Raw genomic sequence first — 21,776 nt, forward strand, 5'->3', positions numbered from 1 at the left:
GCTCAGGAATTCTGGGAATTGGAAGTCCATGAGTCATAAAAGAGCCAAGGTTGCCTACCCCTGGTCTAGGCAATCCCAACCTCAAGGAAGGGGCAAGTGAAGGGGCAGATGGTGATGGTGAGAAACAAGAGGCAGGTCTGTTTGGGAGGAGGTGCATTATGAACCTTGGACTACGAAACCTATAAAATCTGAAGCAAGTGATGGCTGAAAAAAAAGACAGTTCCATTATATTTTCTCCCGTCATTTTTTCCTCAGAGTGTATTCAGACCAATGCTAATATAAGTACCTTTTCTCCACCCTGTCGCTCTTGTAAATTAGAATGTGCATCTGCTTTGCAGAAATTCAGGATGATGAGGTGGTGGAATCTGTTGTCAGAGATCGGAAGCATGAACTCCCCCTGGAACTCATCCATACCCTGGCAGAAGAATCCTTCCTCTCATTTCTGGCAGAGACCAACCATACAGCAGTGCTCTTCTATGCCAGCTGTAAGTCAGATTTTGCAAGGTGTTTTGCAGTGTGATTTTGGTGCCTTCTATTTGCTGTAGTGCTCTTTAGAATTTAAGCTGTTTTAAATGCTTAGTTTGTATAGGTTATGGCTGTTGTGACATTATTGAAGCACATGGATGTAACCGCCCAGTCACGCTCTTGTGAGATGGGCGGCCATACAAATACGATAGAGAAATAAAATGAATAAGTAGGTGAGGCTGTTTGTAATGGAGTGTGGACCAGGAGAATCAGTGGAGAAGAGTTTTGGCAACACAGAGCTTTTGCAGGGATGAGGTAGTAAATCTCATGAGAGAAACACCCAGATCAAGACACTGCATAGTCCTGAACTAGTGGAGGGAAAGAGGAAGAGATTCAGAGCAGCCACACCCTAGAATCTCTCAGATTATATCTAGTAAGTTAGAAAGTTATAACTTTAGCTTGGCAAGATTTTGTCCATTGTTGTTGTTGTTAATTGCGAAGTCGTGTCCGACCCATCGCGACCTCATGGACAACATTCCTCCAGGTCTTCCTGTCCTCTACCACCTATTGCTTCAGTGACTCCATCCAGCCATCTCATTCTCTGTCATCCCCTTCTTCTATTGCCCTCAATCTTTCCCAGCATTAGGCTCTTCTCCAGTGAATCCTTTCTTCTCATTAGGTGGCCAAAGTACTTGAGTTTCAACTTCAGGATCTGGCCTTCTAAAGAGCAGTCGGGGTTGATCTCTTCTAGGACTAACCGGTTTGAACGCCTTGCAGTCCAAGGGACTCGCAGGAGTCTTCTCCAGCACCATAGTTCTAAGGCCTCAATTCTTTTGCGCTCAGCCTTTCTTATGGTCCAACTTTCACAGCCATACATTGCAACTGGGAAAACCATGGCCTGGACTATAGGCACTTTTGTTGGCAGGGTGATGTCTCTGCTTTTTAGAATGCTGTCGAGATTTGCCATAGCTTTCCTCCCCAGGAGCAAGCGTCTTTTAATTTCTTGGCTACAGTCCCCATCTGAGGTGATCTTGGAGCCAAGAAAAATAAAATCTGTCACTACCTCCATTTCTTCCCCATCTATTTGCCAGGAATTGAGAGGGCTGGATGCCATGATTTTGGTTTTCTTAATGTTGAGTTTCAAGCCAACTTTTGCACTCTCCTTCTTCACCCGCATCAAGAGGCTCTTTAGTTCCTCTTCACTTTCTGCCATTAGAGTGGTATCATCTGCATATCTTAGGTTGTTGATATTTCTCCCGGCAATTTTAATTCCAACTTTTGATTCATCTAGCCCTGCCTTTCTCATGATGTGCTCTGCATATAAGTTAAATAGGCAGGGCGACAGTATACAGCCTTGCCGGACTCCTTTTCCAATTTTGAACCAATCAGTGGTTCCGTGTTCGGTTCTCACTGTTGCTTCTTGACCCGCATATAGGTTTCTCAAGAGACTCTTTAAGAACTTGCCACAATTTGTTGTGATCCACACAATCAAAGGCTTTTGCATAGTCAATGAAGCAGAAGTAGATGTTTTTCTGGAACTCCCTAGCTTTCTCCATGATCCAGCGTATGTTGGCAATTTGATCTCTAGTTCCTCTGCCTCTTCGAAATCCTGCCTGTACTTCTGGTAGTTCTCGATCCACATACTGCTGGAGTCTAGCTTGTAGGATTTTAAGCATAACTTTACTAGCATGTGAAATGAGTGCAATGGTGCGATAGTTTGAACATTCTTTGGCATTGCCTTTCTTTGGAATTGGAATGGAAACTGACCTTTTCCAATCCTGTGGCCACTGTTGAGTTTTCCAAATTTGCTGGCAAATTGAGTGTAGCACTTTTACTGCATCGTCTTTTAAGATTTTGAATAGCTCAGCTGGAATACTGTCACCTCCACTAGCTTTGTTGTTGCTCAGATTTTCTAAGGCCCATTTCACTTCACATTCTAGGATGTCTGGTTCGAGGTCAGTGACCATCTCATTGTGGTTATCTGGGATGTTAAGCTCATTCTTGTATAGTTCTTCTGTGTAGTTTTGCCATCTCTTCTTAATCTCTTCTGCCTCTGTTAGGTCTCTGCCATTTTGGTCCTTTATCATGCCCATCTTTGCATGAAACGTTCCCTTCATATCTCCAATTTTCTTGAAGAGATCTCTGGTCCTCCCTATTCTGTTGTTTTCTTCTATTTCTTTGCACTGTTCATTTAAGAAGGCATTCTTATCTCTTCTAGCTATTCTCTGGAATTCTGCATTCAATTGGGTGTATCTTTCTCTTTCTCCTTTGCCTTTCGCTTCCCTTCTTTCCTCAGCTATTTGCAAAGCTTCCTCAGACAGCCATTTTGCTTTCTTGCATTTCTTTTTCTTTGGGATGGTTTTAGTTGCTACCTCTTGTACAATGTTGCGAACTTCCATCCATAGTTCTTCAGGCACTCTGTCTATCAGATCCAGTTCCTTAAATCTATTTGTCACCTCTACTGTATATTCATCAGGAATATGATTTAGTTCATACCTGAGTGGCCTAGTGCTTTTCCCTACTTTTTTCAATTTAAGCCTAAATTTTGCAACGAGAAGCTCATGATCTGAGCCACAGTCAGCTCCTGGTCTTGTTTTTACTGACTGTATAGAGCTTCTCCATCTTTGGCTTCAGAGCACATAGTCAATCTGATTTCTATGTTGACCGTCTGGTGATGTCCATGTGTAGAGCCGTCTCTTGGGTTGTTGGAAAAGAGTGTTTGTTATGACCATCGTATTCTCTTGACAAAATTCTATTAGCCTGTGCCCTGCTTCATTTTGTACTCCAAGGCCAAACTTGCCTGTTATTCCGGTTATCTTTTGGCTTCCTACCTTAGCATTCCAATCCCCCATGATGATAAGGACATCATTTTTTGGTGTTAATTCTATAAGGTGCTGTAGGGCTTCATAGAACCGGTCAATTTCATCCTCTTCAGCACTAGTGGTTGGGGCATAGATTTGGACTACTCTGATATTGAATGGTTTGCCTTGGATTCGAATTGAGATCATTCTGTCATTTTGGGGATTGTATCCCAGTATTGCTTTTCCTATTCTTTTATTGACTATGAAGGCTACTCCATTTCTTCTGAGGGATTCTTGCCCACAGTAGTATACCTGATGGTCATCTGAGTTAAATTCACCCATTCCTGTCCATTTTAGTTCGCTGATTCCTAAGATGTCGATGTTCAGTCTTGTCATCTCCTTTTTGACTACGTCTAGCTTGTCTTGATTCATGGATCTTATGTTCCAGGTTCCTATGGAGAAAAAATCTTTACAGCATCGGACTTTCCTTTCACCACCAGATATATCCATAGCTGAGCGTCCTTTCGGCTTTGGCCCAGTCACTTCATTCTTTCTGGCGCTACTAGTACCAGCCCTCTGCTCTTCCCCAGTAGCATTTTGGACACCTTCTGACCTGAGGGGCTCATCTTCCAGCGTCATATCTTTTTTCCTTTTAGTACTGTCCATGGGGTTTTCATGGCAAAGATACTGGAGTGGTTTGTCATTTCCTTCTCCAGTGGATCACATTTTGTCAGAACTCTCTGCTATAACCTGTCCGTCTTGGGTGGCCCTGCATGGCATAGCTTATAGCTTCATTGAGTTACGCAAGCCCCTTTGCCATGACAAGGCAGTAATCCATAAAGGGGAGGCAGTAATCCATAAAGGGGTTTGTCCATTAGGTATAAGCAAATAAAGGTTTGGACTTTATTGATTACATTGGATCATCTTTGGGCTGAGCATCACACTGTTCTTCATAATCATGCTGGAAACCACTGGTAGAAAGCCCAAGTAAGAGCAGGATTTCTCTACCAAAAGAGGAGAACCAGTACAGAGTGAGTGTTAAGATACTGGGCTACAATTGGGAAAACCCAGTTTCATATCTACCCTCGGATATGGGAAGTACCCTGCACCAGTCACTGTCTTTGAGCTCATCTACCATCAGGAGTTGCTGCTGGAAAACTTGGAAGAGGAAGTGCTATGAATGTTGTATTCCAGTGTTTCCCAAACTTGACAATTTTAAGGCATGTGGACTTTAACTCCCAGAATTCCACAGCCAGCAATGCTGGCTGTGGAATTCTGGGAGTTGAAGTCCACATGCCTTAAAATTGTCAAGTTTGGGAAACACTGTTGTATTCAGAGCTTGGATGAAGATGGGACATAAACCTGTCAAATAAATAATAATAATAATAATAATAATAAGCCTTTGGAAACTTTTAAATGAAGAACAGTAATCTGTGGAATATAAATTGGTTATGAAACCTTTACATTCATTGGCAGTATCTCTAAAGACTACATCCTATGGTACAATAAGAGGAAAGGTTTTATAGAAACATACGTAACATAATTTTAGAGCAGTGTTTCCCAAACTTGACAATTTTAAGGCATGAGGACTTCAACTCCCAGAATTCCACAGCCAGCAACGCTGGCTGTGGAATTCTGGGAGTTGAAGTCCACATGCCTTAAAATTGTCAAGTTTGGGAAACACTGTTTTAGAGAAACAGGATGCTGAGTTTATTGGAACTTTATTAGGATCCTGCAGGGCTCTTGTTTACTTGAGGTTGATCCTGCCTTTCAGTCCAAAAGAATCCCAGGAGCGTCATAAAAAAGATAAAATACAAGTGTATTGGCCCTATCTCCTGGCATTGCTCTTGGGTTACATATCCTTCTATCCATCCTGCCTCATTCCACAAAACACTTTTTATGAGCTCTTTGCTGCTGTTCCAGTCTTATGAGTGCTGGCAGTTGGACAATATTCTAGTTTAGTTGCATGTTGTGTTCTGACTAGCTGGGCTGCTCACTCTCTAAGGACAAAACCAAAGAAGCCAAAGACAGGCCTATTTATTCGTTGAAAATATAGTCCATTTTTTCTATTAAAGAGAGCTACTTTTTAAAAACAACAACAACAATAACATAACATTAAAATTAATTAAGAAATAAGAATAGGACAAAAATATATTCTCTGAACATGGAAGAACCAAATGCATATCCTGAGAGAATAAATTTCATAGCTTGGCAACCATTAGGAAAAGATCCTCTTTGATATACCAAAGTGGAGAATGAAGGAGAACCACCCAAAATGATGCCCCCCCCCATTCCCAAATCTTATAGCCACTCCAGAAGGATAATGTGATTGATGGTATATCTGTCAGGCCTCTAAGGTAAACCAGAATAGGAAATCAAAGCTATGCATGCTAAAACAACTTTTATAAAAGGTTATAGTAACAGAGTCTTGCAAGTCTGAATGGCCTTCCCCTTTCTCTCCCTTTATCTTTGTGAGATATACTGTATTTATTTATTTATTTATTTATTTATTTATTTATTTACCACCTTTATTGTCATGATAAATAACTGCTACTCTTCCCTCTTCCAATTTTCCCCACAACAACAACAACAAGCCTATGAGGTCCATTGAACTGAGAGAAAATGACCCAAAGTCATCCAGCTGGCTTTCATGCCTAAGGCAGGACTAGAATTCACTGTCACCTGGTGCCTCATCCCTCAGAGTTCTTTGGAGAACCATGGTGCAACTTGAAGCCAAATAAATGTTATCTGTTCAGAGTCTCAGCCATCTGCCCACTCCAGCCAGTGGCTAAGACCTTAGCTGAATTGCCCATCAAATCTTCAGGGAAAATCCCAAACTTCTTATGGAACTCAACTGGGTCCATCAGTCTAGGCTTTCGAGGTTTAGAGCCATATACAGTCTGTTCATTAGCTATTTAAGGCTTTAGGGATTAATACGAACATCTTAAATTGTGCCCAATAACTGCTGGCAACCGGTTCAAATCTTTCAGTACAGGCATCAAATCACCTTTGAACTTGTATCAGGTAGCACCTTACCTGTGCATTTTTTGGAATTTCTGGATACTTTGTCTGGTATAAAACATGTTGTCAAAAGAAAGTTGAGTTTTATTGATATGGACTCGTATTCCTTCATGTCTTGAGTTTTGACAGACTCCAGATGCTCTGGTATCTGAGATACTGGGTTACTTTTTCTGTTCTCATTACAGGGGAAGCTGTCTCTCTGGTGGTGATGCAGTTTTTCCTTGATGTTGCTGCTCAGTTGAAAGGTATGGCTCAATCAGTATAATTGCTGTGGCTAGTTTATTTCCTTAAGAGGTTGTTATTTCACATGATTAATTCAGCTTAAAGTTAATTTTGGTAAGTGGAAAAGCTGGTGATGCCTAGTGGCACAAAGGGAAAAACTGAGCTATAGAATCCCAAAGAAATCTTTGCCCAACTTTGCTTGAAAGCCTCCCATAAAGAAAAACCTGTCACATTTTTGTCTTTCCCAGTTTGACATCCTTCCAATGCTTTGAGAGAACACCATCACTTGCTAACCTAGAATGCAGAGATCTAAAAAAACTAGAAAAATAGTGGAGATGGCACTTTTTTTTAAGAAACAAAAATATTGTGAAATATTTCCTGTTTTATACATAAAATTTTTAAAAAGTGGTCTGTTTAGAAATAGGTTGACTGGGAATTCTGACAGTCACAAACACATTTGAGCATTATCAAGGATGGTTTAGTCTTCAGGAATGACTTCCCTTTGAATTTGTTAAACAATAGTTGGGTCATTTTCTAAATGAGTGTTTATATTAGTTACTTCTCAGAACTCTACTGTCTTATTTTTTTTCATTCCTGGCAGACTTTGACGTCACTAAATGGAATTATAATGCCCAGCTGAGAGTATGTCCTGCATACCTACTGTTTGACAATAGGCAGAAAAGCAGCAAGTAAATTAGCTGCATACGAACTGCCTGCCAACTCATCCCCTTAAAAAGCTGGACACAATAAACAGATGTTAGATCTGTTACACTCATCTGACCAACTTCACTTTTGAATGCAGCTGCAGCAAGGAGTTTCAGTAGGGGTTTGTAGGAGGTTTGGTCTCTTTTAAGGTATCCATGAATCTAAAAGAGAAGAAATGTGTAGTGACCCTCTTCACGACCCGTTTTCCTTGTTACCTTCCGAGAGGAGGCTCCATGGTATCCAAAGCAGAACATCCAGATCCAGTCACAGTTTTGTTCCATACAGTATTAACCTTGTGAACTCTAAAGCTTCCTCCTTCCATTATGTATTCAAGATGGACAGTGATTAATATTTATATGTTACTTATATGTAAGGGTGTAGTAGGTCTATACATATGTTGTATGTAGTATGTTTAAATGTGTGTTATGTATGTGTACACTTTGAGAGCAAGCAACTAAATTTCATCTTTAATGTGTGCCATTGTGCCCACAGTAAAAAATGACCATAAACGTTATATCAATCTAAATCTAAATAATAAAGCACCTACTTACTTACAAACATGTAATGACTAACGTTTAGGTGACACTTTTGTTTAGGAAGATAATCTGAACTATAACTTTTTCTACTAGGATGGTTGCTAAGTAGCTGGCAAATGCCAAGAGGCACTTTTACAAATGCATCAAAATCTAATGTACTTTAATTTAAGCCACTTAAGAGATTGATCTACCTTGTTTTAAATGTTAAGGCGTCTCTCTGTGTTTATGTTTATTCCAATATTTTACATTGATTTATAATGACTTCCTTTTCCTGGCATTAAATACTTTTGGTCAGGCTGGAAAAACAGCCATGCTACTGCTGACTGATTTATAATAATGTAAGTCAACTTTTCAGTAGCCTTGACTATTGATTCAAAGAGTAGCATTTTTAAAAAGACTGTAGTATTAATTTTACTCAGTGGGTAGTCCTAGAATGTATTGTCAATTCTTGGGCTAAGCCTTGGAACAAATCAATACCTAAAACAATAAAAAATTGTTTTTGGCAGAATATACTTTGTAAATTTCTATGCAGTTGCAGTTATTTCTTTTCTCCCAAAGGCTGGCAGTTTTTGTTTCCCAGCTGCCATCATTTGATCTCAAATGATTGTCTAGCATGCCAAATCAGTCAGTTAATCAATCAATCAATCAGTCAGTCAGTCAGTCCTGAAGTTGCCAAGAAATTTCTGTAATCATTTCCCAAAATCCATGAGGTCTTGTGAAAGGAGAGCAAACCCCTCCTCATGATCTCATGCAAGCATAGCAAAATCTCATGAGAACATAGAACGTAGAAATAAGAGTTGGAAGGGACCTTGGAATCTTCTAGTCTAACTCCCTGCTCGAGCAGGAGATCCTATACAATTTGAGATAAGTGGCTGTCCAGTGTCTTTTTGAAAGCCTACAATGATAGAGTACCCACAACTTTTGAAGGCAAACTATTCCATTGGTTGATTGGTCTCACTGTTGGGAAATTTCTCCTTAGTTCTAGGTTGCTTCTCTCCTTCGTTATTTTCCAACCATTGTTTCTTGTCTTGCCTTTTACTGCTTTGGAAAATAGTTTGACTCCCTTGTCTTTGTAGAAGCTCCTTAGATATTGGAACACTGCTATCATGTCTCCCCTTAATCCTTCTTTTCATTACACCAGACATGCCCAGTTCCTGTAACCATTCTTTATACATTTTATCCTCCAGCCTTTAACCACTTTTGTTGCTCTTCTCGGCATTCTTTCCAGAGACTCAACATCTCAACTAGAGAGTTGTCTAGCTTCTGGGATCTTAGTCATTTCAAAAAGTTACATTTATTTTTCTTTAATTTGGAGATGTTACCACACTGGCTTAAGGTATTAAATATGATGTAGCATCTATGGGTCTAACTCTTGTTGTCTGCTTTCCATTGAGAAATAGAAAAGCATATAGGCACACTCTCCAGGACCCCGTTGGAATCCTCTGGTACATGCAGATTAAGCTACTGACCTTCTGTGGTCAAACAATCAAATGATTTTGGCCCATTTCAGGTAGAATTTAAGATGAAGATGTGACTGCTTTGCTCCAGAAGCCCCTTATGTTCATTCCCACTCTAAACCTGTACAAATGAAAAATAAAATGACCCAGCTTCTTCTGATGAGAGTTTAGCATTTAACAGATGACTGCCTGGAGTGCTCCAGAAGATCAGTAGCTTCTAGGCAGTCTTAAATTTTAATGCTGCTCTTTTTAAAGAACTAGTTAAAAACATTACATTTATCTTGGAATTGGCCTTTCAACTCCCTGACCACTGCCATAAATATTTGGATGTTAATTTTCTAATTTTAATCTATATAAATAAAAATGTAAATGTTCGTTTGTTTAAAATCTTAAATCTCCGAAAGTTCTTCACCGATTGCTTTGAAATTTTGACACAACGTTGCATTCGAATACGCGCGTGTTTTTATATACCTATATTATATAGCTATATATAACAGGTAAAAACATGCTTTTTTGAAAAACAGGGAAAAACATGCTTTTTTTAAAAAACAGCGCCATATCTGCACACACAATGGAACAACAAAAAATTTTGTATACCCACAAGCATTGTGAAATTAAACATATTACAAATGTGCGCTTTCTCTTTTTTTTCTTGAGCCACAGCAACACGTGGCTGGGTACAGCTAGTTTTAAATAAAAGACAAAACTTACTTTTCTTAGAAACTCTTTGTTTGATCAAGGTATTCCTGTACTCTTTTGTTTGTTAATTGTTATTTTTTTGCTTTTTTTCACTTAACTTTACTTCAGAGACAGAAAGAAACATACAATTAACCTTTCTATTCAAAGGGGTGTTGAGAATGCATTTCCCGAGAACCATGATTTCTTTTTATGCCATGTGAAATTTAATTCTGAACATTTAATCCTCCAGTTATTAAAAGCAGCCTGTAATGGAATCACAAGGATCAAAGGTGGCTTTTCTTAAAAAAGAGAAGCAGAAATCCTACTGAACATGTCCAAGATTTTCATTGTGGTGAGAGTAAACTAAAGTACTCTACAATACTTTACAATACATAATGAGTACTCATAGCAATGAACCAAAATTCTACTGATTGTATGATCTTCCAGGTTTAGTAATAGCACATGTGAAACAGTTATTAAAGTGTAACAGCAGGAAAGAGCCACTGTCTTCGTACCTTGCTCATGATGGTCTTTGATCTGATTCAGCAAAGTTCCTGTGAATATTCCGACCAATATGTTTTGATTCTTATTTTTGATATTTCAGAAAATCATTTGGGCCTAGTCAGCTGAAGAATCAGTGAATAAAAACTAGAGTAGTTCTTCATAAAACAAAAGTAGTCAATGGAGCAAATTCTAGGATTTTTTTAAAAAAAGTTTCATGAATCTTACACAAAGAGCCAGAAACATTTACATCACTGCCCTTTTGTTGTTTTTTTTCCACACATTTTCTGTAGGGACTCCTGAGATTTCACTTGCGAGGGTAAACTGCTGGGATTGGCCACAACTTTGCTTGCAGGAAAATGTCACCCAATTTCCTGCCATGAAGATGTATACAAGAGAGAGGGCATGGCCGGCTTACTCTGGCATGTGGGAGACCAAAGAGATGAGAAAGTTCATTGAACTGTAAGTACTATGTTGCTGGTTAAGAGCCATTTTAAGGCAAACTTTCCTGAACCTGATATCCTCTAGATCAGTGGTTCTCGACCTTTTTAATGCCGCGACCCCCAACCGGTCGTAAGTCGAGGACTACTCAACTGGTCATAAGTCGAGGACTACTCAACTGGTGCAGCACCGTTTGCAGAATGGGACTTTTGGCGGGCTCAGCAGGGCAGAGACAGCCTGGACAATTCCTATTGGCTTTTGAAAACCAATAGAATTAGACTCTATTCAAGTGAGTCTATTCTATTGCTTTCAAAAGCCAATAGAATAAAAGGGAGTAGCACAGCTAAGGAAAAGGGGGAAAAAATGTCGGACTGCGTTGTTTGGTGACCCCCGTGAAATGGTCATTCGACCCCAAATGGGGTCCCGACCCACAGGTTGAGAACCACTGCTCTAGATTTCTTTGAACGTAAACTCTCATTATTTCCACATTATATAAGCAAATTCATGGAATTCACCTAAACCTGAGAAGAAATGAAAAGGATGTGGATAACACTGGTCTGAAATGGTATAAATAGGATCTCCTGCTTGAGGAGGGGGTTGGACTAGAAGACTTCCAAGGTCCCTTCCAGCTCTATTCTGATTGATTGATTGAAACCCTTGAGGGAAGAACTGGCTGGGAAGTAGTTGGGAAGTGTGAAATTCAAACTGTTGCATTTTGGGTGGTTTTTTCTTACATTTGTATCTCACCCTTTTTCTCTAGACTTCAGGGTAGACCCTTAAATTGTACCCACAGAATAACAATGCCGTGAGGAGGTAGATTTAGCAATAATGTAGGACCAATGCCACCAAGAGAGCTTTATGGTCAAGTGGAGAGTCAAACTTAAATCTCCTTGCCCTAAATCTCGCACCTTAACTACTATACTATGTGGGCTTTCAGTAAGAAGAATTCAGAAAACCTGAATCTGAGGTAGCTTTGCCTCTGCAGTACATTTCACAGCTGAAGCAAACATGCACAGTTTACATGTGCCATTCAGATTAGATGAAAGAACAAGTTGTGCATTCTTACATTTCTCCATGACACTCTGAAATTGTTTTGGAAAATGTTGAAGACGTGGGAGCTGCAGGGAATGGAGTTGTCCTGCACCTAGGAAACAGAATTCTGTGAAAGCAAAATAAAATAAAACTGTCCCTTATAAATCGGCCTGAAGTCTGGTTTCAATTTACATCTCTAGAAGCAGAAATTCTTGTCCAGTGAGATTGATGACGCCTGAAGAAATAGAAGAATATTTAAGTCACAAAAAGTCAACACACCACACAGTTTCTGTTCTGGGAATATTTGACTCAAGCATGAGTGAAGGTAAATCCATTGTCTGGTTATTTCAAACATTATTGCAAAACACAATGTTGCTGAAAGTTATAATACTTTGTAATGCCTTGTGATTGTAGAATAAAATTTATGCTAGGATCTTTCACAACAACCCAATAGACAGGGCACTGGCTGTATTATACAAGGTTATTGCTTCACATTGTGAGCCAAATTTGGCTGTGTGAGTATAATTTTTTTCTCCTTTATAATACTAGAATTTGGATTATCCAGGGAGGTAAGTGGCCAGAGAATCAAGAACGAATTTAAAAAATATAGAAACATCATTCAGATAATTTTATTTGTTAAAAACAAGCACTTTATCACTCTTTCTCTCTCTCTCTCATAAACACACACATACATACAAATACAAAATGTAGATGCTATTTGGAATGTATTGGAAAAATTCAGAGAGGATTGGAGGGCAAGTATGAAGTGTTCTTTGACCTAGAAAATCTGAAATTGCTCATGCTCTGCTTCTTATTTTCTTTGGGTTTTTTTCTGTTACTTCTCAAGTTGAGTACAGCTTGAGTACAGGTAGACCTTGGGTTGTGACAAATGGGACAGGGAACTCTTATCGCTAAGCAATGCAGTTTCAAAGTATGATGTCATGTGACCAGGCTGCTTAGCAACAACAATTCCGGCAGTCCCAATTCTAGTTGTTAAATGATGACCATCCTCACATGATAGTAAGGATTTCATGTGATCGCAACCTCTGACTTCCTACAGACTTTCCCATTGATTTTGCTTATGGAAAGCTAGCAGGGAATGTCAAAAATCATGATCCTGTGACCTTGGGGGACACCACAATGACCGGAACTCTAAGGATTTGTCCCCTCATTCAGCTCCATTATACGTTTGCTAAGCAAACTTCTAAGATATTCCTTCAACTTCTCCAACCTGATCCCATAAGAAGCATTGAAACAGATGCAACTCCCATAATTTGGAAGTAGGTGGGGCCAGAAAATGGCTAATCTAGATTGAATTTAATTAAACTAAGCTAAACTAAAATTATTATTCCCAAGGTCTTTTATACTTTTCCCTTTCTGTCACATTAAAATTATAATTTAGCAGTAACTTTGGAAGGTTCCTCTGAGCCACATCCAAGAACTGAAGAACTGCATTATGTGTTTTCTCTAAAGTTCATGTTCGTTTAGGCCAATAGGGGGCAGCAGCATATCTGTACTTGGCTGTAGATTCTGTTGCCTGATGGCTGGGTGAAAACACTGACTTTTATATGGTGATAAGTCAGCTTTTGCAGGAAATTGAGTTGAAATTGTCAGATAATTACCAACAATGTGTTTTCATCGCTTTTGATAATGAATTTCAAAATTGTACTATATTTTTTATGTTATTAAGGGTGACGCAAAGAAAGAAGAGAGAAAACTGATAATTAACTATTTCAGTTGATTCAAGACTCAGAGATTGGTAAACAGAAAGATCTAGAGTGTGTCAAAAAAGCCCAAAGCCGAATGTTAAATCAATGGACTGATTGATTTAATACGTAGAACTGTTTTCTGAGTATAAGGTACTGTTATTACATGACAGTCCAATTTCTTCCTTTAGCTGAGGAAAATCTATCATGACTAGCATTTTTACAGTCCACAATCTGGCAGAAGGACCTTTATTATCAATTGTTTGTTTGATCCATTTTGTTGGCGAAATCTGGTTCTTAGTCCGAACTGCTCTTTGTAATCAGACTGATACACTCTGTTGATAAGGGCTCACAAGGTCAGAAGAAACTGCCTTTACAAGCATCCATCTCCTGCTGAGGTGACTCCAGAGGCAGCTGAGGGGAGTAGCATTTCCTTTGCTACCTATTGTCTGTCCCTTATCTTAGGTAGCCTCAGATGCAGTGTTGGCTTGAAGTAAGCAGTTGTCCAAGCAAAATGGTGCTTTCCCAATAGAAGCATGAGTGTTCCACAGCTATTGCCTACCCTTCAATCTTTCTAATATTCCTGAGGAGCACTTTGGAGCAATGATTCTATAAGGTTTTCTTCACCTTTTAAGGAGAAATTCACACTGATTCAATAGGATAATTTGGGAAATTTTCTGGGGCATTGGTTACTCCTCACCTTTTATTAAGGAAAAGCCAAGAGCAACTGAATTTACTCATTGGCGTTTTCCAAAAGTTTTGTGGCCCTGCATATTTTACATTATAAAGAGTAAGAAGCTGTTAAAACCCCAAATATCCAATCCTAGTATGAACATCAGATGCTCTAGAAGGGATTCCGGCACTGGCTCTTGATCCTGTCCATCTCCCAAGAGGGCCAATCGTTTGGGCCCTGATGGCTGCATTATGGGTTAGATAATGACCAATGCTAGAGTAAATGATAAGCCTACAGATGCACCAATAGGTAATGCAATTAGCAGAATGAAAATCTCACACGGTATTCTTGATAGAGCAATTTTTATATATCTGTGACAAAATATACATAAAGGAACATCTGATAATATAAATCAACCTTGGAGTTGCATTTCTCTTAATGCTATTTAAGAAATTTCATTTTCAACAAAATAGGATAAATTGAGTTACCATCTGACAAAGTTTCCTGTTAGTTCTGATACCAAAATCAGGAGTCAAAATACAATAGAACCCTCCAATTCCTACATGTCATTTTTTTGATCATTATTCAGTGGCAGCAAGTCTGATTCATTCAAATTAATAGACTAAGCAAAAAAGATTCCAAACTCATACATACCGATTGAGTAAGAATAAAATGTTCTAGTCTAATAGGATATATGCATCCTATTCTATAGCATCTTATGATGCATCCCCTTTTATGATTCCATTAATGATTTCAAAGTTTGTAGTATGCACATATTGAAGGGCCTGCTCTGCACTTCTGCTGGGAAATTATTTCTCTTGTGTGCTGTACCATGTCCCAACAGTCATCTTTTTCTTTTTTGTATTTCACATTTACCCTTTTGGTTGGCTTCTCCTAAAATCTGTTTTTCCCTGTTTGTTTCAATGGACGGTTTTTGTTCAGGTTCTCATGTATTGGCAAAAAACAGGTTTACGTGTATTGAGTATATAAATGGAATAAACAAATAAGTAAAGTATTTATAAAATGGCCTTGGAATTTTTTTGCAGTTGAGAGCAATACTGTATGATACACACTTACTTCATTTACTGCTTATATCTGTGAATGTCTGATTGAAGTTGATAAATTTAGCCAGAGGCAAGAAAAGAAATTTGGTTATTATGTTACATTTAAAGCTGCTTTGTTTTGTCAGCAAGAGAGGCTTTTATTGAAGCTGGAAGAATCCTAAATGGCTATGTCACAACAGGGATCTACTATGAAGAGGATGCTACAGTTCTGTATGTTGCTTTTTTCCTTGCTTGAACCAGATAATGAATCAATTATTTAATTGCTGTATTCAAGGACTGGGCAAGATCTAAACAGAATTCTCCCTTTTCTTTGTTGATGGGATCTGTTTCTAATTGTCAGCATCTTTCTAAAGCAAAATTTCTTCACCTGAGGTCCATAGAACCCTTGGAGATCCATAGGTAGATTTAAGGCAGGGGTTCTCAACCTTGGCAACTTTAAGACTTGTGGACTTCAACTCCCAGAATTCCTCAGCCAGTCTTAAAGTTGCCAAGGTTGAGAACCCCTGATTTAAGGGGTTCATGAACTTGGATGGAAAAAATGTTTTCATTAACCTCTCATTGAAATTTAGCTTTTCATTCATTAATGTATATACCATAAGCAACAAAGTAACATATGGCCTCTAAATTCCAAAAACATTTAATTCTTTCATCTAAAATTACTACGTCCTAAGAAAGGGTAATATTTTGTTACTGATTGAATGGATTAATGAAAAAGCACATATATTACTTTATTGCATACTTAAATATTTTGTTAATTGTGTTTGAGAATAATTAAGTTATATGTAAGTTATATGCATGTACTATATATATTTATGTTTTGCAAGTAAATTCATTTTAATGCAATAGATGGTCAAATGGATCTCTGGCATAAAAAAATTAGGAAGCCCCTTTCTAAAGAGAGACATGAGTAACTGAATGTGGTTCACAGGGCTGTTGATTAATGCTATAGATTAAAGGGACAGCAGATTTCTTTGTGGTTATAAGAAATGCTATTTTTCCAGGGCTGTTCCAGTTTCTCCCTCAGGAAAGATGCTATGCATTTTCTAAGATGACACTTACACTATTGTATATCAAGGAAATTAGTATAGATAGCCTTTGACTTATGACCACAATTGAGCCCCAAATTTATGTTGTTAAGCGAGACATCTTTTAAATGAATTTTGCCCCCTTTTATAGCTTTTCTTGCTACTATTGTTAAGTGAATCACTGCAGTTGTTAAGTGAATCTGGCTTCCCCATTGACTTTATTTGTCAGAAGGTTGCAAAAGGTGATCACATGACCCCGGGACACTGCAGCTGTCATAAATATGAGTCAGTGGCCAAGCATCTGAATTTGGATCAAGTGACCATGGGGATGCTGCCAAAGTCATAAGTGTGAAAAATGGTCATAAGGTACATCGAACAGTCACTGAGAACTAATGACTGCAGTGCTTTTTGTATCGTTGTATTCATATGCACACAAATATGGTATTAATTCAATAGTCAGTTCAATTTAACTTAGGCTCCTTTAATGATTTGGCTAAGATTCCTCAATCAGATAATAAGAGCAATTTTGGTAGATCTTTGAAATATATTTTTGTGGTCTTTTTTCCTCAGCTCCCATAAATATAATGTACCTCTTCCAGCACTTCTGTTTGCTAAGCCTGCAACTCAGCAAAGGAATGCCCTCCAGCTCTTGCAGTATAACACACAAGACATTGTTAAAGTAATCCGTCATGCATTGTTGGAGACATTTGTGAGCATAATTTTTAGTTCTGATCTTTTATTTATTTAGAGACTCTTTATTGGGATTGTTCTCTAATAAAAAAATTCAGCACATTTTGGTGTCTTGATTCTAGCAAGAAAATGAAGTCCAGTTGGTTAAAGGGTCTTCTGGGCACATAGTTACTAGAACTCTTTGAATGTAGAACAACTGGAGCATTTTTCTGTATTATATTTGAGCTTTTCTCTGTTGCAGCCAGAAATCACAGTGGAAAACCTGCCTGATTACTTCCAGATGAAGAAACCTTTGCTCATTTTGTTCAGTGACGGGGTTCCTAGCGAAAGGGAAGAAGAACAAATGAAGCATGTGGCTATTGGCAAGGACCACAAAACCTTTATTGCTTGCTGGCTAAACCTGTAAGTTTGCAGTATACCCACGCTGACCTCCATTTGGGGATAAAGTTTACAATAGACTCTAGAAAGAGTACATAGAATAGCAACAAAGATGATTAGGGGACTGGAGGTTAAAACATATAAGGAATGGTTGCTGGAATTGGGTATGTCTAGTTTAATGAAGAGAAGGACGAGGGGGGACATGATAGCCGTGTTCCAATATCTCAGGGGTTGCCACAAAGAAGAGGGAGTCAAGCTATTTTCCAAGGTGCCTGAAGGCAGGACAAGAAGCAATGGATGGAAACTAATCAAGGAGAGAAGCAACCTAGAACTAAGGAGAAACTTCCTGACAGAATAATTAACCAGTGGAACAACCTGCCTCCAGAAGCGGTGAATGCTTCAACACTGGAAGTTTTTAAGAAGAGATGGGACAGCCATTTGTCTGAAATGGTATAGGGTTTCTTGCCTGAGCAGGGGGTTGGACTAGATGACCTCCAAGGTCCCTTCCAACTTTATTATTATTATTATTACTATTACTACTACTACTATTACTACTACTACTACTACTACTACTACTACTACTACTACTACTACTATTATTATTATTATTATTATTATTATTATTATTATTATTATTATTATTATTATATGTGGGCCTTTCCCATTGGTTTAAACCTATTGGAGGTGAATAATGCAATATGAATTTTGCATTAGGAAATGTTACCGGGACTCCTCCCTTAATGATGGTAATTGGGACCAGAATTTTTGTCACCAAGAGATGCAGTCATAAAGCGCAGCATTACATGTCTGTGCCGCTTAGCAGTTGCGATTTTGACAGACTCTGGTTACCATTGTTAAGTGAATCATCACTGTTTATTAAGAAAGGACTTCATTACCATGACTTCTGACTTCCTGCTGGCTTACCCATTGACTTTGCTTGTGGAAAGTCAGCAGGAAAAGTTGCAAATTGTAATCACATGACTGTGGGATGCTGCAACAGTCAGAACAAGCATCTTGATCATGATCACTTGATTCTGGGACAAGGGAGGTTCTGCCATGGTCTGAACTCTGAGGACCCATTATAACTATCATTTGCTTAGCACCATCTTAAGTTCAAATGGTCTCTGAATGAATGGTTGTTAATTGAGGACAACCTGTACTTAACATATTCTTTAGATTAAGATTTAGCACTGTGGTTTAAGAAAGTTCTTTAGATATCCTAAATCAGTGTTTCCCAACCTTGACAATTTTAAGATGGGTGGCCTTCAACTCTCATAATTCCCCAGTTCTCAATTCTGGGACTTGAAATCCCTACATGTTAAAATTGCCAAAGTTGAGAAACTGCTGTAAACAGACATTGCAATGATTTAAATAGGAAATATGACATTATATGGTTAACTTTCATAATAACAAAGGACACCAAAACAAAATTAACAGCCAAAATAAAGATATTGGTTTTAAAACTATAAGGCTCCTAGGCTAAATAAGTTCATATAAAAGACTTGAGTGAACAGAAATGTGTTTATTTAGCACCAACAAGACCTCAGGAACGATACCAGGAAAGTCTGTCGTGCACCCAAAATACCACTGTTAAAGACCAAAGATAAAGTATCTTCTGATTAGGTCTATTGGCAAGCCAAGCCAATGAGCATAATGGAGGCACCTCTTAGCAGTGTCTTATCTCTTCTGATATGCTTGAATTCAGAAGAAGTATGACTTATCTGTACCATTTCTTTTAGCATTGATTGATTTGTGTGTGTGTGCTCTTTTTAACCCAGTAAGAACACACCTGTAGGCAGAAGTATTCTGAAAGCTTATTTTGGAAACTCGGTTCCTCCTGTGCCTCTCCTCCTCTGGATCAACCTTCATTCTGGAGGCCATGTCTTTGTTTTTCCATCAGACCAGTCAATTTCTGAAACAAATATCCTTGCTTGGATTGAAAAACTAAACATCAAACAAGAAGCTCCAAGGGGTAAGTTGTTGTTGTTAATTGCGAAGTCGTGTCTGACCCATCGCGACCCCATGGACAACATTCCTCCAGGTCTTCCTGTCCTCTACCATCTTCTGGAGTCCATTTAAATTCACACCTACTGCTTCAGTGACTCCATCCAGCCATCTCATTCTCTGTCGTCCCCTTCTTCTATTGCCCTCAATCTTTCCCAGCATTAGGCTCTTCTCCAGTGAGTCCTTCCTTCTCATTAGGTGGCCAAAGTACTTGAGTTTCAACTTCAGGATCTGGCCTTCTAAAGAGCAGTCGGGGTTGATCTCTTCTAGGACTGACCGGTTTGAACGCCTTGCAGTCCAAGGGACTCGCAGGAGTCTTCTCCAGCACCACAGTTCAAAGGCCTCAATTCTTTTGCGCTCAGCCTTTCTTATGGTCCAACTTTCACAGCCATACATTGCAACTGGGAAAATCATGGCCTGGACTATGCGCACTTTTGTTGGCAGGGTGATGTCTCTGCTTTTTAGAATGCTGTCTAGATTTGCCATAGCTTTCCTCCCCAGGAGCAAGCGTCTTTTAATTTCTTGGCTGCAGTCTCCATCTGAGGTGATCTTGGAGCCCAGAAAAATAAAATCTGTCACTACCTCCATTTCTTCCCCATCTATTTGCCAGGAATTGAGAGGGCCGGATGCCATGATTTTGGTTTTCTTAATGTTGAGTTTCAAGCCAACTTTTGCACTCTCCTTCTTCACCCGCATCAAGAGGCTCTTTAGTTCCTCTTCACTTTCTGCCATTAGAGTGGTATCATCTGCATATCTTAGGTTGTTGATATTTCTCCCGGCAATCTTAATTCCAACTTTTGATTCATCTAGCCCTGCCTTTCTCATGATGTGCTCTGCATATAAGTTAAATAGGCAGGGCGACAGTATACAGCCTTGCCGGACTCCTTTTCCAATTTTGAACCAATCAGTGGTTCCGTGTTCGGTTCTCACTGTTGCTTCTTGACCCGCATATAGGTTTCTCAAGAGACAAATGAGATGGTCTGGTACTCCCATCTCTTTAAGAACTTGCCACAATTTGTTGTGATCCACACAATCAAAGGCTTTTGCTAGTCAATGAAGCAGAAGTAGATGTTTTTCTGGAACTCCCTAGCTTTCTCCATGATCCAGCGTATGTTGGCAATTTGATCTCTAGTTCCTCTGCCTCTTCGAAATCCTGCCTGTACTTCTGGTAGTTCTCGATCCACATACTGCTGGAGTCTAGCTTGTAGGATTTTAAGCATAACTTTACTAGCATGTGAAATGAGTGCAATGGTGCGATAGTTTGAACATTCTTTGGCATTGCCTTTCTTTGGAATTGGAATGTAAACTGACCTTTTCCAATCCTGTGGCCACTGTTGAGTTTTCCAAATTTGCTGGCAAATTGAGTGTAGCACTTTTACTGCATCTTCTTTTAAGATTTTGAATAGCTCAGCTGGAATACTGTCACCTCCACTAGCTTTGTTGTTGCTCAGATTTTCTAAGGCCCATTTCACTTCACATTCTAGGATGTCTGGTTCGAGGTCAATGACCATCTCATTGTGGTTATCTGGGATGTTAAGCTCATTCTTGTATAGTTCTTCTGTGTAGTTTTGCCATCTCTTCTTAATCTCTTCTGCCTCTGTTAGGTCTCTGCCATTTTGGTCCTTTATCATGCCCATCTTTGCATGAAACGTTCCCTTCATATCTCCAATTTTCTTGAAGAGATCTCTGGTCCTCCCTGTTCTGTTGTTTTCTTCTATTTCTTTGCACTGTTCATTTAAGAAGGCATTCTTATCTCTTCTAGCTACTCTCTGGAATTCTGCATTCAATTGGGTGTATCTTTCTCTTTCTCCTTTGCCTTTCGCTTCCCTTCTTTCCTCAGCTATTTGCAAAGCTTCCTCAGACAGCCATTTTGCTTTCTTGCATTTCTTTTTCTTTGGGATGGTTTTAGTTGCTACCTCTTGTACAATGTTGCGAACTTCCATCCATAGTTCTTCAGGCACTCTGTCTATCAGATCTAATTCCTTAAATCTATTTGTCACCTCTACTGTATATTCATCAGGAATATGATTTAGTTCATACCTGAGTGGCCTAGTGCTTTTCCCTACTTTTTTCAATTTAAGCCTAAATTTTGCAACGAGAAGCTCATGATCTGAGCCACAGTCAGCTCCTGGTCTTGTTTTTACTGACTGTATAGAGCTTCTCCATCTTTGGCTGCAGAGCACATAGTCAATCTGATTTCTATGTTGACCGTCTGGTGATGTCCATGTGTAGAGCCGTCTCTTGGGTTGTTGGAAAAGAGTGTTTGTTATGACCATCGTATTCTCTTGACAAAATTCTATTAGCCTGTGCCCTGCTTCATTTTGTACTCCAAGGCCAAACTTGCCTGTTATTCCGGTTATCTTTTGGCTTCCTACCT

General features: G+C 39.0%; 1 protein-coding gene across 7 annotated transcripts in view; it reads left to right on the forward strand.

The window, feature by feature from the left end:
* TXNDC16 (thioredoxin domain containing 16) overlaps positions 1-21,776 on the forward strand; it is a 52,922-nt gene that overhangs the window by 24,396 nt on the left and 6,750 nt on the right. For 6 of the 7 annotated variants that reach the window (XM_039320799.1, XM_039320767.1, XM_039320776.1 and 3 more), the window contains 8 exons: positions 339-485; positions 6,473-6,532; positions 10,680-10,848; positions 12,060-12,184; positions 15,428-15,512; positions 16,898-17,036; positions 17,259-17,419; positions 19,174-19,367. In XM_039320799.1, the coding sequence (XP_039176733.1) occupies positions 339-485; positions 6,473-6,532; positions 10,680-10,848; positions 12,060-12,184; positions 15,428-15,512; positions 16,898-17,036; positions 17,259-17,419; positions 19,174-19,367 (1,080 nt within the window). The remainder of the gene's footprint in view (positions 1-338; positions 486-6,472; positions 6,533-10,679; positions 10,849-12,059; positions 12,185-15,427; positions 15,513-16,897; positions 17,037-17,258; positions 17,420-19,173; positions 19,368-21,776) is intronic. The other variant, XM_039320803.1, reaches the window with a different exon arrangement.

The sequence above is a fragment of the Crotalus tigris genome, unplaced genomic scaffold (assembly GCF_016545835.1).
Source record: "Crotalus tigris isolate CLP2741 ecotype Arizona unplaced genomic scaffold, ASM1654583v1 scf7180000017605.3043972, whole genome shotgun sequence".
Lineage (NCBI taxonomy): Eukaryota > Metazoa > Chordata > Lepidosauria > Squamata > Viperidae > Crotalus > Crotalus tigris.